The 12748-nt window shown below is 39.6% G+C and overlaps 2 protein-coding genes across 2 annotated transcripts; both read right to left on the bottom strand.

The window, feature by feature from the left end:
* Positions 1–304: 304 nt before the first annotated feature.
* On the bottom strand, positions 305–5481 carry LOC147511250 (uncharacterized). Its single transcript, XM_086602972.1, has 2 exons — positions 1125–5481; positions 305–1038 (listed from the first exon to the last, which is right to left on the bottom strand). The coding sequence occupies exons 1-2, from the start codon at positions 1218–1220 to the stop codon at positions 739–741; spliced, it is 396 nt and encodes a 131-aa protein (XP_086459098.1). The 5' UTR covers positions 1221–5481; the 3' UTR covers positions 305–738.
* A 147-nt stretch (positions 5482–5628) lies between these two features.
* Positions 5629–10979, bottom strand: PERK1 (proline extensin-like receptor kinase 1). Its single transcript, XM_086602971.1, has 8 exons — positions 10361–10979; positions 8610–9176; positions 8228–8314; positions 8024–8094; positions 7607–7683; positions 7258–7405; positions 6388–6549; positions 5629–6274 (listed from the first exon to the last, which is right to left on the bottom strand). Exons 1-8 carry the CDS (start codon positions 10830–10832, stop codon positions 5969–5971), a joined length of 1890 nt encoding a protein of 629 aa, XP_086459097.1. The 5' UTR covers positions 10833–10979; the 3' UTR covers positions 5629–5968.
* Positions 10980–12748: the final 1769 nt, after the last annotated feature.

Below are 12748 nucleotides of genomic sequence, written 5' to 3'. Positions count from 1 at the left end.
AAGCAGAACGTTCACTCAAACTCACAAGCTACGTAGCCTCACCTACTCTCACTAAGGATCGCATACACAGCCGGACAATTACAACAATATCAAGAATCGCACACTCAAACCATCAAGGAGCTAAACAAAACGAAGAAGCAAAAACAAGCATTTCATAAAGACAAAAGGACGAATTGCTCGACCAAACTCAAACCCCAGTTTGTCTACTAGCCGAGTTGCTGAGTCTACTCAGAAAATCCAGCTCGGTTAGCCACCATTCATCATTCCACGAGCTCCCCAGAACAATATAATCCGAGAAGCCAGTTCGTTCAGTATTTTAACAACCAAGAAAGAAAGGCGAACTACCCAGGTTACCCCGGGAAACTAGGTCTAATGTATCACAACATACAATATCAAGAAGAGACAAATCACTCACATCTCATGAATTCAAGAAAGAACAGACAAATTTTCAGTAGACAGGGGATCCAGTTCAACCTCTGCAGCGTTCCCATCACCTGCAACAATAGAGAGACCAGCAGCATCTACATCCACAAGCACGTCAGCAGCAACCTCGTCAGTTTGAGACTCAATGACCTCCAAAGCAGTTCCAGGCAAGATAGGAGCATCACATGCATCTCCCAGTACATTTAACACCGGTGTACTGGAAGCCCTGCGTTCATGCTCCTCTTTGAAAGCCTTATATTCTGCCTCTAGCTCGAGGAAATCCGCGTCCAGGGTGTCGTATGCTTTAGTAGCCTGCTAAGCAACGCCTTTACAGTGCTGGGCATAGCCAGTCACCCTGACAATCTCTGTCTTCGCAGCATCAAGTTCTTCCCTCGTGGCATGAAGTTTCAGCTTTGTTTCGTCCAACTCGATGCTCATCAAGATCTTTGTCAAGCAAACATCCTGATATGCTTTCTTCAGGTCCTCGAGCTCCTGGCGATCAATGCCATACACCTCCTGGACATTCTTCAATTCCTCCTTCATCTTTGACACAGACTCCCTATCCGACTCAGATATTTGAGCGATCTCCTTCAGCTTCTGATATCCGCTCACAAGCTTCATGAGCACGCAAATACAACAACAATCAATCCTTGAGGTTCCAATAAAGAATTAGAGAGCAAGATCTAGAGAACGTCACTTACCAGACAGTGAGCCAGATCCATTCGCCTCAGATTCTTAGCAAGGCCTTTGGAGTCCAGTTCCTTACGGTTGCCATCCAGAGACATGTAATCAATCATGCAAGACGCAATCTTACTCGACTTGAAGCTCACATCGGTTCGCTTAACCCCTTGGTCATCCACATACACCACCTAACGATCCAAATCATCATCAACCATAACAGATTTCCCACTCACCTTACTTGAGGCATTGGTGGTGGTGTATGTGGACGACCAAGGGGTGAGTGGGAAATCTGACCGACCACAAAGGTCTCTGAGTGGTGGACTCTCGAGGCATTGGTGGTGGACTCTAACCGACCCCAAAGGTCTCCAGATCCAAGAGACACAGGTCGGGAGCAGGCCTCGACCTGGTGCTACGAGTGGTTTTACCCCCAACTCGCTCACTACCACCAGCACCAGAGCTACCCCCAACAAGGAGCTCAGCAGCCCTTACAACCTTAGTAGCGCCCTAGGCTCAACCACATCAGCTTTTCTCTTCAACGAGCTGCTTTGCTCATGAGGCTTGAAGGCGATCTCCTCCAACTCAAGGGGAAAGCTACTATACCTCCCTCCCCCTTCAGGTCGCCTACCCGACCCACTAGCCCCCGAAGCTCCAGCACCTCCAACAGGTCACTTAGGACCAGAGCGGCTGCGGTTCCTATCCTCCTTCATCACCAAATCACTCTTATTCTTCTCCATCACTGCTTCACTAGAAGATTCACGAACAGTTTGGCCCCGTGCCCTTTCTTTCTTATTTCTTCTCTTCTCCCTAACCACGAGACTTCCTCGCTCCACAAAGTAGTGCGCAACCTCAGGCAGTTTCTCCCATTTCTGAGCTCGAGTTAACTTCACAAACTTCTCTATCACCCCCCGCTCAGTTCGCTTCTTTATAACGAGCTCTACAAAAACAACACAGAACCATGTTATTTACAATATCAACAATCCAAACATCAAAACAACGGAACAATACACTCCTACCCACCTGAAAAATTACAAACCCTAGTCTACAAACTATATCTTCTGGCACAGAAGTTCCCAACTAACAACAGTGGCCTCCTCTCCCAAGCATCATTGCTTACACCATCCAACACGCTAGATTTTCCTGTCACTGTTTGCAAGCTAAAGTTAAAAGCGCGAGATCGCTTTACTGAGTAATGCTCAATAATGTCAGTGACCCCTATGCGGTATTCACCACTCGTATTCAGCATATCAAACACCCCTAAGCAGCTGGCAGGTATTGCCCACAAACTGGCAGGGCATTTTCCAACAGAAGTTCAAAAATTCACAAGTCAGCTTTGAGAACGGTATCCTCATACCAGCCCTCAGCTGCCCCTCGCAGACTATTATCCCGTAGTTCGGTGGTGTATACTTCTCACTAAACACCTTTACGTTCTTTTCCAGTTTGTGTATCTCCAGGTCGCCCCCGTGGATACCATGCATAAACTTCCCTTAGATCAACGAAAGCTTTCGCCGCACGTTTATCTACAACCCTAGAGGATGACCCCTCATCACGACCTAAAGTACTAGCTACAATAGAGGATGACCCCTCATCACGACCTAAAGTACTAGCTACAATAGCAACAGACTCAGATCGTACTTCCTCCTCCACATCCTCACTCTCAAACTCTACTGATTCCTCCCTCTCCTCCTCCATTTCACCACAACTCAATGACACTTCTCGAATCTCTTCAGATCGAGTATCGTCAGAATCAGACATCTCCTTTTTTCTTAGTGATTACAAATCCTAAACAAGAAAAGCTAAAGCTGACCTAACAACCGAACGAAACAAGCAAGAACAGAAGAAAAATGAACAACAGCAATGGCGGAAGCACTAACCTGAAGAGTTCTAGTCTCTGCATTTCTGGAAAGGAAACAAAAGATGACTTTTCGGATCTCCAAAAGTTATTTTATACAACCGCCCCTCCAGTTCCCAACGCATCATGATTACAACCTAATCCCTAGCACACACGTCTACCAAAGACCTGTCTTTTCAAAATTTCGAAAAAAGCAGCGACATATTTTCCTCACCAACTGCTCAAATTCTCTCTCGTGCTAGCCACGTGCCAACTATCACCCTACATCAGTTCGTCATACAATACGAACCGACCTCCATAGCACAGTGGGTATTTCCATTCACATAAGTTCGCTTCTGCACCCATGCTCAACACGCGCCACCATTTTCTCTCAGTAGATCGCTTCAATGTACAACACGACCTACTGAGAGGGGGCTGTGTGAGGGAGTGATATTCTCGTTCAGGAATATCAAGCACGTGTCCAGCATAGTGGAAATACCATACCGACCTCTGACTTCGTTCCCCAAACTGCCTTCCAAATTGCCTTCAAAGCGACCTACATCATTAGCTCACACACCCGAGCTATGAAATCGCTCCAGAATAGATCAACTCACACATCCTCACGCAGAGCATTCTATTTCGTGACACAGCCTATTTTCTAGAAGCAATCATTGCCAAAGCCGTACTTACACATTCCATTATCGCAAATTACGAACCACTGTAACCACTCCCCATCATTACAAAATTCCTACCCACACCATTCCAACACTCCTTCTCAATCCCAGCCATATATTTGTGGTTGTCAGTACACGTGTTGGATAGATCTCCACGTTCACCAGCTATAAATACCCCCTAAATGAACTACGCCATACCTGATTCTACTCTCCCCCGGAAGTGACAGATAAATATGTAGGCAGTTCGCTCAACAACAAACTCAATCTTTTCCATTTCTAAACCCGTTCTCCCCTAATTACATTTGTTAGGTGAAACTAAATCACACATTTACATGCACCTTGGAAATGAGACACAATTTTGTGTAGATGCTTCATAACATGAAAATCTAGTCACATTGTATTTTCTTCAATGATAGGTGATTTGAATTCATTATTATCCACATAATATGAGAATCTAGACACAAATATGATTTGAAATTCAAAAACTGGTTCTTTTCCGAAAAAGCCTGATAGTCGACACAATCAAATATTGACGTCGCACATTCACACTGCCAAGATAAAATCAGTATATTCACTGTTCACACTGCCATATATCACATTTTCAGCCTTGAATTGTTGAATTAACCAGGGGAATGAGTTGTAAAGCTACAAGGGAGGAGTCATGCGTTCATGCCCGTCTATTTGTGCAGCCGTGCAGGGCATTTTGCAGTTGTTTGTCCCTGAAAGAACAAAACCATGTGCTAGACAAACCACGACATATTTAAGGTTTAAATCAGATTAAACAGAAAAACATATGCACTTATTAAGAAGCCTAAAATGGTCCGGTTGAAATTCCATATCAGCGACATTGATAAGGTCATCAACCTCTTTACAGTAGATTGTAATGTCGATATTAACCAGAACGGGGATATTCGTCAAAGACCCAGAGCAGCCAGAAACTGCAAAACTACAATGGATAATTGGATATCTAGTAAGGACCATTATATTGACCTATTATGCATTTACTAGTGAGCATGCAATATAAAAGTGAGCGAGATATATCAAAATCAATAAAAACATCTAGGAAGGCATATTCGGTATTTCAAATTTCAATTATGAGAGTTTTATAAAATTTAGGAATCAGTTCCGGTCCCATCGGTTTTTTATTATTCGGTTTTCGTTCGATTCTTAAAGACCTACTTTTTTAATTGGTCTAACATTTTTAGACCTATAACCGCTACAAACAGTTTCGGTTTCAGATAATCGGGTACCACCCTCCTTTCAATCATAATCTTCCATGTGCGAAAAATATAGAAGCAGTTGAAACTTCCTTATGATTAGTTTTTCTTTTTTCTGCCTCCATAGTTTCATGTAAACCACTTCTTCGGGAAAAAAAAACATTGACGAAAACTTTCGTAACTATGTTGCAAATCACTCTGAAGTGAGAAGTGAGAAGTTAAGTTTTTCACGGGTTCAAATGGTGTCTGTTCTGCTACTAGGACCGAGTCAAAATATTTGTGGAGGTTTGGTTGATTTATTAGGCTGATAAAAACTGTGTCAAATACTAGATAAATTTTCTAAAAGGCCGGAACTCTGGGAACTTCGGCAGTTGGGCACTTTGATGAGTTTGATCTGTTTTGAAACCTTCAGTCAGTAAGTAATGTCACTTGTTTCTCTAATCATTTATATCCGAAATGGTTCTCTGTGTTTGTCCGAGATATACCTTAAATCTTCAGTTCCTAAAGATTCCATAACATAATGTCGTGACTTTTATCATATTCCTCAGTCCGACTTCACATGCGACCTGCATAAAGACCATTCTTATTTACTACTTTCTGAAACTGTTCAAACATTCAAACATAGACAGCCTTATCCATTGGCGTGCTGTGGCAAACATATTGAACTTTTGTAAGAAACAGGAACCTGTATAAAATGAATAAATGATACTTAATATATCTTCCAGCTAAAGACAGCCCTCACGACTTTGTCATCCACTCTCCAAAAAAAAAATATAATCAAAGCCCAATGGTAAAAGTTAAGTCAAGCGCCACAAGAAAATATATATTTGAGAAATGAAAGTCAAGCCTCAACAAATCAACAGAACCAACATGAAAGCCAAATTGCCACCCTTGAAACAACTATTCAAAGAATTGATCAAGTCATCTCTATTTTTTTTTTTTTTTTGGTAATTGATCAAGTCATCTCTATTATTTTGTTGTATAAGCACTAATAAATACAATAAAATCAATAGAAAAAATAAAAAGGAAAAGGATAAAAACTGTATATTTATGTAAGTTGCCGACCTTAGCTTGATGTTAGAGCAACATACAAATGGTAAATTGGAAGAAGAGGTAGAACTTTACACCCAAACAAGCACCAGTTTTCAAGAGCCTTCAATGAAACCTTGACTATCTTTCTTTCTTTTCCCCATCTCCATCTCTTTTGTTTGCTGGCCTTCACTGCTGGATCCTGAAGGATACAAGCCGTATTCGCTAGTTGGTCTACTGTTCTCACTGCTTGCATACTCTTGGCTGGCCAATGCCATCTTTCTGAATTTTCGCATGTCTTCGTTGTACTGGCTGGTATCATAGTCAGAACTCCCATGTGAACTGTAGACTGTACTATGTCCAGGTCTGATGCCTTCATTTAGGTCAGAGAGAGACACATCGCCCTCCAAGGCTCGAACTATCTGTTATGTTCCAAATACAAGACCAGATATAAATATGCCAATGGGAAAGACTTTGTACTAAACAATGTCGTTTACAAATCGAAACAACTTATTTGAGTGCTAGATCTATTTACCTGGCTCATTCGTGGCCTACGCCTTGCAGAATGGCGAACACAAGCGGCAGCACAGGCAACCATGCATGCCATTTCATTGGGGTTGTAATCTTTCTGCAGTCGTCGGTCAATAAGAGTGTCGTAGTTGCCATCTTCCATAGCTCTTGTAAGCAAGGGCCTTGCCTTCAATAGCCAAATAGTAAAACATTTTAAGTTTTCAAGAAATAAAAGAAGTAAACGAATCTTTCACAAATTGTTTACATTTTGATGTATTGTTCGTTTGCTAGGTTACATTGACACGGATACGGAGTGTTTGACACGCGAAATATAAAAAACTAAGGTATATCACACAAAATGTGTGTCCATGTGTGTCCGACACGGACACGTGGATACGTATCCAACACAGATTATTTTTGAAATATGGTGTGTCCATGTAACATAGTTCGTTTGTGTTAAATAGAAATGGAGATTCAACTTTTGAGCTGCCATATCAGCTAACGATGAGTAGCAACACAATCAAACAGTCTTCATCCAGTGATTTATATACGAGAATCGTCGGGAAGGCATACTCTAGAAAAATATCTGAACACTTTCTAACTTTAACTTGTGACTAGAAAGTGTATGGGGAGATGGTCTTGTTTTGGACTTTTGGGGAACATCGTCGCTCACGATATCAGTATAATTCCAATGCTTTTATACATGTGAAGTAATTGGCTTAAAGAGAATATCTATAACCTCTACCGCATTTGTTTTTTCAGTTTTAGGTTGCAAATAAATTGAACCTAACACTAGATCAGTTGATTAAGAAAACATAGATACCAATTTAGACTAATTCCAATGGTATGGTCCACCACAGACAAAGTACTGGTGGGAAGACAAGGAATTACTTACCCAGTCCACTAAGCTATCATCCATATAGGAATCGGTAGTATCTACAGGTCTGCGTCCAGTAATCAGTTCTAGAAGCATCACTCCAAAAGAGAAAACATCTGACTTATCTGTGAGTTTTCCACTTGACGCATATTCTGGAGCTAGATACCTGTTGTAACAAGTGGATTAGTTTGTAGGAGAAACTTACAAATGATTGATACAGGAAACAAATATATTGTTTCTTTAAACATACAGTTAGGATAAAAGTTTTAACAAGTTATCCAAAAAATTGAGGTGATATCTGATTAAAAACTTTTACAAGAGAGAAAATGACGACAGATGGTGCAGATATCTTTAGAGACAAACTTACCCAAAAGTTCCCATTACACGAGTGGAGATATGAGTGTTAGTTTCGGAAGAAATCTTTGCTAGTCCAAAATCGGCAACCTGAACAAGAAATCATGTTCATGAAGTGAAACGTTTACATAAAATACAAGTAAATGGAGCACAGCTTCTGAATACTTAATGGTCAAAACAAACACAGAATGCATTTCTATGGCATACATAAAAGACAAGCTAAACGGGAAGAAGAGATACAACAATCTGACGTTACAACAGAATTCATATTTGTAACACAGAAAAAATCCTAACTGAACTTGTGCGTGGAGAAATCTTAACTAGTTGTGAGTGGTAGACTAAACAGACTTGTGCAAGAATTAATTTTGTAAAGACAAACATATTTTATCCCTCACACATATTGCCAAACAAACATGGAAATAAGTTGTACCTTAGCTTCAAACTTAAAATCAAGTAGAATATTCGACCCCTTGATATCACGGTGAATAATCTTAGGGTGACCTGGAAATAGAGACACTTAATCAAGATCAGATGTTCACTAGCAATTTGAAAGCTTTACATAGGAAAACTATTGTGTAATGGTAAAGAAAGTAAAAAAGTAAAATATATATATAAATATCGTCTAGGAACTCACAATCCTCGTGTAGATATGCAAGTCCTTTTGCAGACCCCAAAGCAATTTTCATTCTGCTGGCCCAGTCCATAACTGGTCGTCCTTTCCCTGCAAGATGTTTTTTTTAAATCATATGCAATTAACAAAACAGTGCTAGGAAGTCAGAAGAACTCAAAGTAAATAAGAAACTCGAAACATTTGGCAACAATGACGATCTTGAATCTGTGGCTAATGGAAGTAGAACAGTTGGAAAAGGGGAAATTTTAAAAGGAATTGAACCAAAATAATAGAAAATGACAACAACTTCTAGAACACATGCCTTTCAAGTTTCAACAAACCATAACCAGATATATTATGCTGCTATACAGTAATAAAGAGAAAGTAATCATTATATGAGATTTACCATGCAAGTGGAACTCTAATGTGTCATTTGGAACGAACTCATAAACTAGCATTCTCTGATCTCCAGTCATGCAGTATCCAACCAGTGACACAAGATGCTTATGATGTACTCGGCTAATTATCTCAACTTCTGCCTGAAACTCACGTTCTCCCTGACCACTTCCAACTTTCAATTGCTTGACTGCAACTTCTTTACCATTAGGAAGCATTCCCCTATGGACATACCCAAATCCACCTTGTCCTAGAAGGTTGGCATCTGAGAATCCATCTGTTGCCATTGATAATTCTTCATATGTGAATGTGCTCTTTGAGAAACCCAAAGAAAGTCCAGGGGATGGGGGTGGTTGTGGATTAGATGATCCTGAATAATTAGACCCAGAACCTCCACTACTGCTCATAAATGGTGGTGGAGGCGGCGGCGTGGGCATTGGACATACTGGTGACTGTGGTGGTCGTGATGCTAAACCTGGTGGAGGAGTAGGTTTCGGCAACATTGAGATAACATGGTCCTGTGGAGGGGGAGGAGCATTTTGCTGCCACTGTTGGTGTTGCATGCCATAAGGACCATCTATCGACAACAAAAACCAAAGAGAATAAAACCAAATTGATAAGACAAGGTAAGAACTGATGAGAACAAAATAACATCAGCTACTAACTATGTGTTCTACAGAATATGTCATCATTTGAATGTCTAAACACCTGCAATTATAAAATCTATAAGTCAGAGGGACTGTCTCTAATATTGAATCTGAAATTTCAACTATTAATTCATTTAATTATGTTGTAGCATGATCTAACTTTCCAAAACCTACAAGACCATAGCAGGGAGGCATGACAAGTTCTTGTAAACCAATTTAAAATTATAGAACGATGTCTAAACTTTAATAATACATAAACATTGCAAAAAAAAAAGTTAAGATTTTTATAATCAAGTGTGGAAATGACATAACTTCTGAATAAAGTTGTATTTTCTTAAATAGTAAGCATTGCTAGTTAGACAGAACCAACTTCGTAATTTGGTATAGTCAGTGACAGGCAATACCCCATACCATGTTTTCCTACCTAAACAAAAAGAGAAAGGAAACATATATATATATATATATATCTTATTTTATATATATATATATATATATATATCTATTAAAAAAATAAGGGGATATGGCTATACATTGTGTTAACTGGTAAGACAATGTTTCAATGTGATTAATTTGCACCACTTGACCATTCTACAGAGAATGCATATCATCAAAGGGATCATTATCAAATTAGTCAACACATTAGAAGCGAGAAAATGAAAGGCAGTAATTCATGTTTTCATGCCCCTTTGTACATAATTGCTTCGTGATACAAGACAACTTGGAAACTTTGCAAAAAAACTGAACACTTTCAAGTTTCAACCCCTAAACCAGCGTCAATCATACCCAAATCTTAACAGTGTGATGTTGTATTCAATACAAGCAAAAACAATAGAACATAAAAATTAGAACAAAGCTCATTTTTATAAACAATTTAAGCCATTTAGAATCAAATAAAAAAACCAGCATCCCAGCTACTAATCTTAAAATGACACCTAAATTTTCAATTGACCATATGATAAAGTCAACAATAAAGGATTTAGCAAGTAATCCAACGAACTGCAGATGGTCAATGAAGCTTGAAACACAAATTATGTTAAAGTTTGTGAATTCGCTATTAACATAACATATCAAAACAAGTAAAATAATCATAAAAAAAAAAAAAAAAAGATCTAACCTTTAGGTCCAGGAGGAGGAGCACCACCATAATAATCCAATGCTCCATTATCTCTTCTTCTCTTCTTCTTCTTACAACAAACAAACAACAAACTCAATACAACAAGCACTACTACTCCACCAATAGCAATCCCAACCACCGTTCCAATCGATATCCCATTCGAAGACGGAGATGGTGGTGACAGCCCCGACAATGGCGATGGCGGTGATCTTCCAGAAACCGGCGTGGGAGGAGATGGTCGACTGCTTGTATTTCTAGGAGGAGGTGGCGGTGGAGATTGCGAAGGCGGCGGAGAGCCTGCAGGCGTTGTAGGAGGTGGTGGGGAGGTGGTAGGAGGTGTTGGCGGCGGGGTGTTGGTGGGCGGTGGCGCCGCCGTAGGTGGTGTGGAGGTTGCATTAGGAGATGGGGCTGGTGGTGATGGTGGTGATGTTGTTGGAGCTGGTGAAGCTCCGGGTGGTGGTGTTGTTGACATTTTACAATTTGAGACTACCTCTCAAAATAAAATGTTTTTCTCTCTATCCTGTTAAATGTTTTTGGAGAGAAAAAGAAGGAAAGGAATAAAAATGATTTCAAGAGCTGAAGACTCTTCTTTCACATGGGGTAGACTGAATAGATTTGCTGGGACTTAAGTGGTCCCTACTACTACACGATTAGTCCGCGTTTTTCCCTTCGTTAATTATTCTATTTTCTCTTCTTTCTAATCTTATTTACACGTTAATTAATTATCTATTTTTGTTAATATGTTTCACGATTGTATAATTTCATCTGTTCATTTTAATTTCTAAAATCTGATCCATTCTTATGACACGTACGGAATCCAGTACAATGAAATTTCTCTACTGTGGTATACAGTATACTTCGATGGTTCAATCCAGTAAAAGAATGAACACTGAACATGTGCACACAGTAGACAAAAGGGATATAAAGGCTGTCCGTAAACAATAGCATGGGTGTGTAGTTTTCCACTTTAACAGCAATTTGCCTTGCTTTTGCAAGTGAGGGTGTAAATCATATCACTTCGGAACAAAAGAGATGAAAGGCGTCCCACGCGACGTCCCCAGTTTAAGTTTAATTAAGTTGGTCAGAGTCAAAACTGCAAAACAGATTTTATTATGGGATAAGTTACTGCAGGTATGCAACTACCATCGTTTCTATGTTTTGGGCTGATTAATCATGGTTTAGCCACTAATTAGTATGCCTTTCATATGTTTTTTCGTTGGTGGACCTCCACTGCTATATATGTGCAGGACCCATTCCCATAAAACTTGTGATGTGGAATCACACAATTTCTCAAATGTCTTAAGATCACACAATCTTATAAATGAATAAATGAATGAAGAAGATGAATTGAAACAAAATTTTATGAGTGTTGTATTGGGCGTCACTAAAATTAGATTGGGCAGCCTCCAGCCTCCAGCCCAAACAACAAAGCCCAGTACACCCCCCACCAAATCGCAAACCGGGAAAACATATTCGTTCAGTCATCTCTCTCACACAAAACCCTTCGAACCCCAACCAAAAAAATCCAAAATCAATTTCGTGAATTGAAGCAATCCAATCCATAATTATCACGAAACAATCCAATCCAACATTCGAGCCAATCAAATTTCGCCATTGAAGCTTTTGCAATTTTGCCATTGAAGCTTTTGCAAGTTGGAAGACAATCCAATTCAGTTTAGTGTTGTGAGACAATCCAATTTAGTTTAGTGTTGGGAGATAAGTTGGGAGCTAAAATTCAGGTTGGTTCTTCTTAATTTTCTGTACCTTATAAATTAATTTCTGGTCAGATTGGTGAATTGTGCTTCTTATATTTACATACCTGATAGAAAATTTTGGTTCTTACAATAAAAAATTTGAATGCTACAACATTTTATTTATAAGTATCCCACTCCAAAGAGTTCAACATTTTAAATTAATCATCCACTCGACATATAATCATCCAATGGATGTTGTAGCATCCCACTCAACATATAATCATCGCAGTATAAGGCATTGTCTACCTTTGGAGTGGATGATTAACTTTAGAGTGGGGTTTAACTTAGAGATTACAATAAAAAATTTGAATGCTACAACATTTGAACTCTTTGGAGTGGGGTTCGAATTTAATCATCCAGTAAGTTAATCATCCAATACAACCAGCATAATGCATTGTCTGCCTTTGGAGTGGGCCTATTGTTGATCTTGTCCTGTTTTTGTTTGTTGTTTCCTCTCAAAATTATTGAGAGCAGGGTCGGAGGCTTGGAGCTAAGATGCCCATTCATGTATAGTCCGCTACTAGTATGGTGCAATGTGGGATTTCTGCCCCCTAATTTTGACTATATAGTTTGTGTGCCATGTGATGATGACCTTAAAATCTTATCTAATTCATGCAAATTCAACTATCCAAGC

This window comes from Coptis chinensis, chromosome 3 (assembly GCF_015680905.1).
Source record: "Coptis chinensis isolate HL-2020 chromosome 3, ASM1568090v1, whole genome shotgun sequence".
NCBI classification, from domain to species: Eukaryota; Viridiplantae; Streptophyta; class Magnoliopsida; order Ranunculales; family Ranunculaceae; genus Coptis; species Coptis chinensis.
The sequence above is the reverse complement of the archived record's forward strand: the minus strand, read 5'-3'. Positions and strand labels throughout refer to the sequence as shown.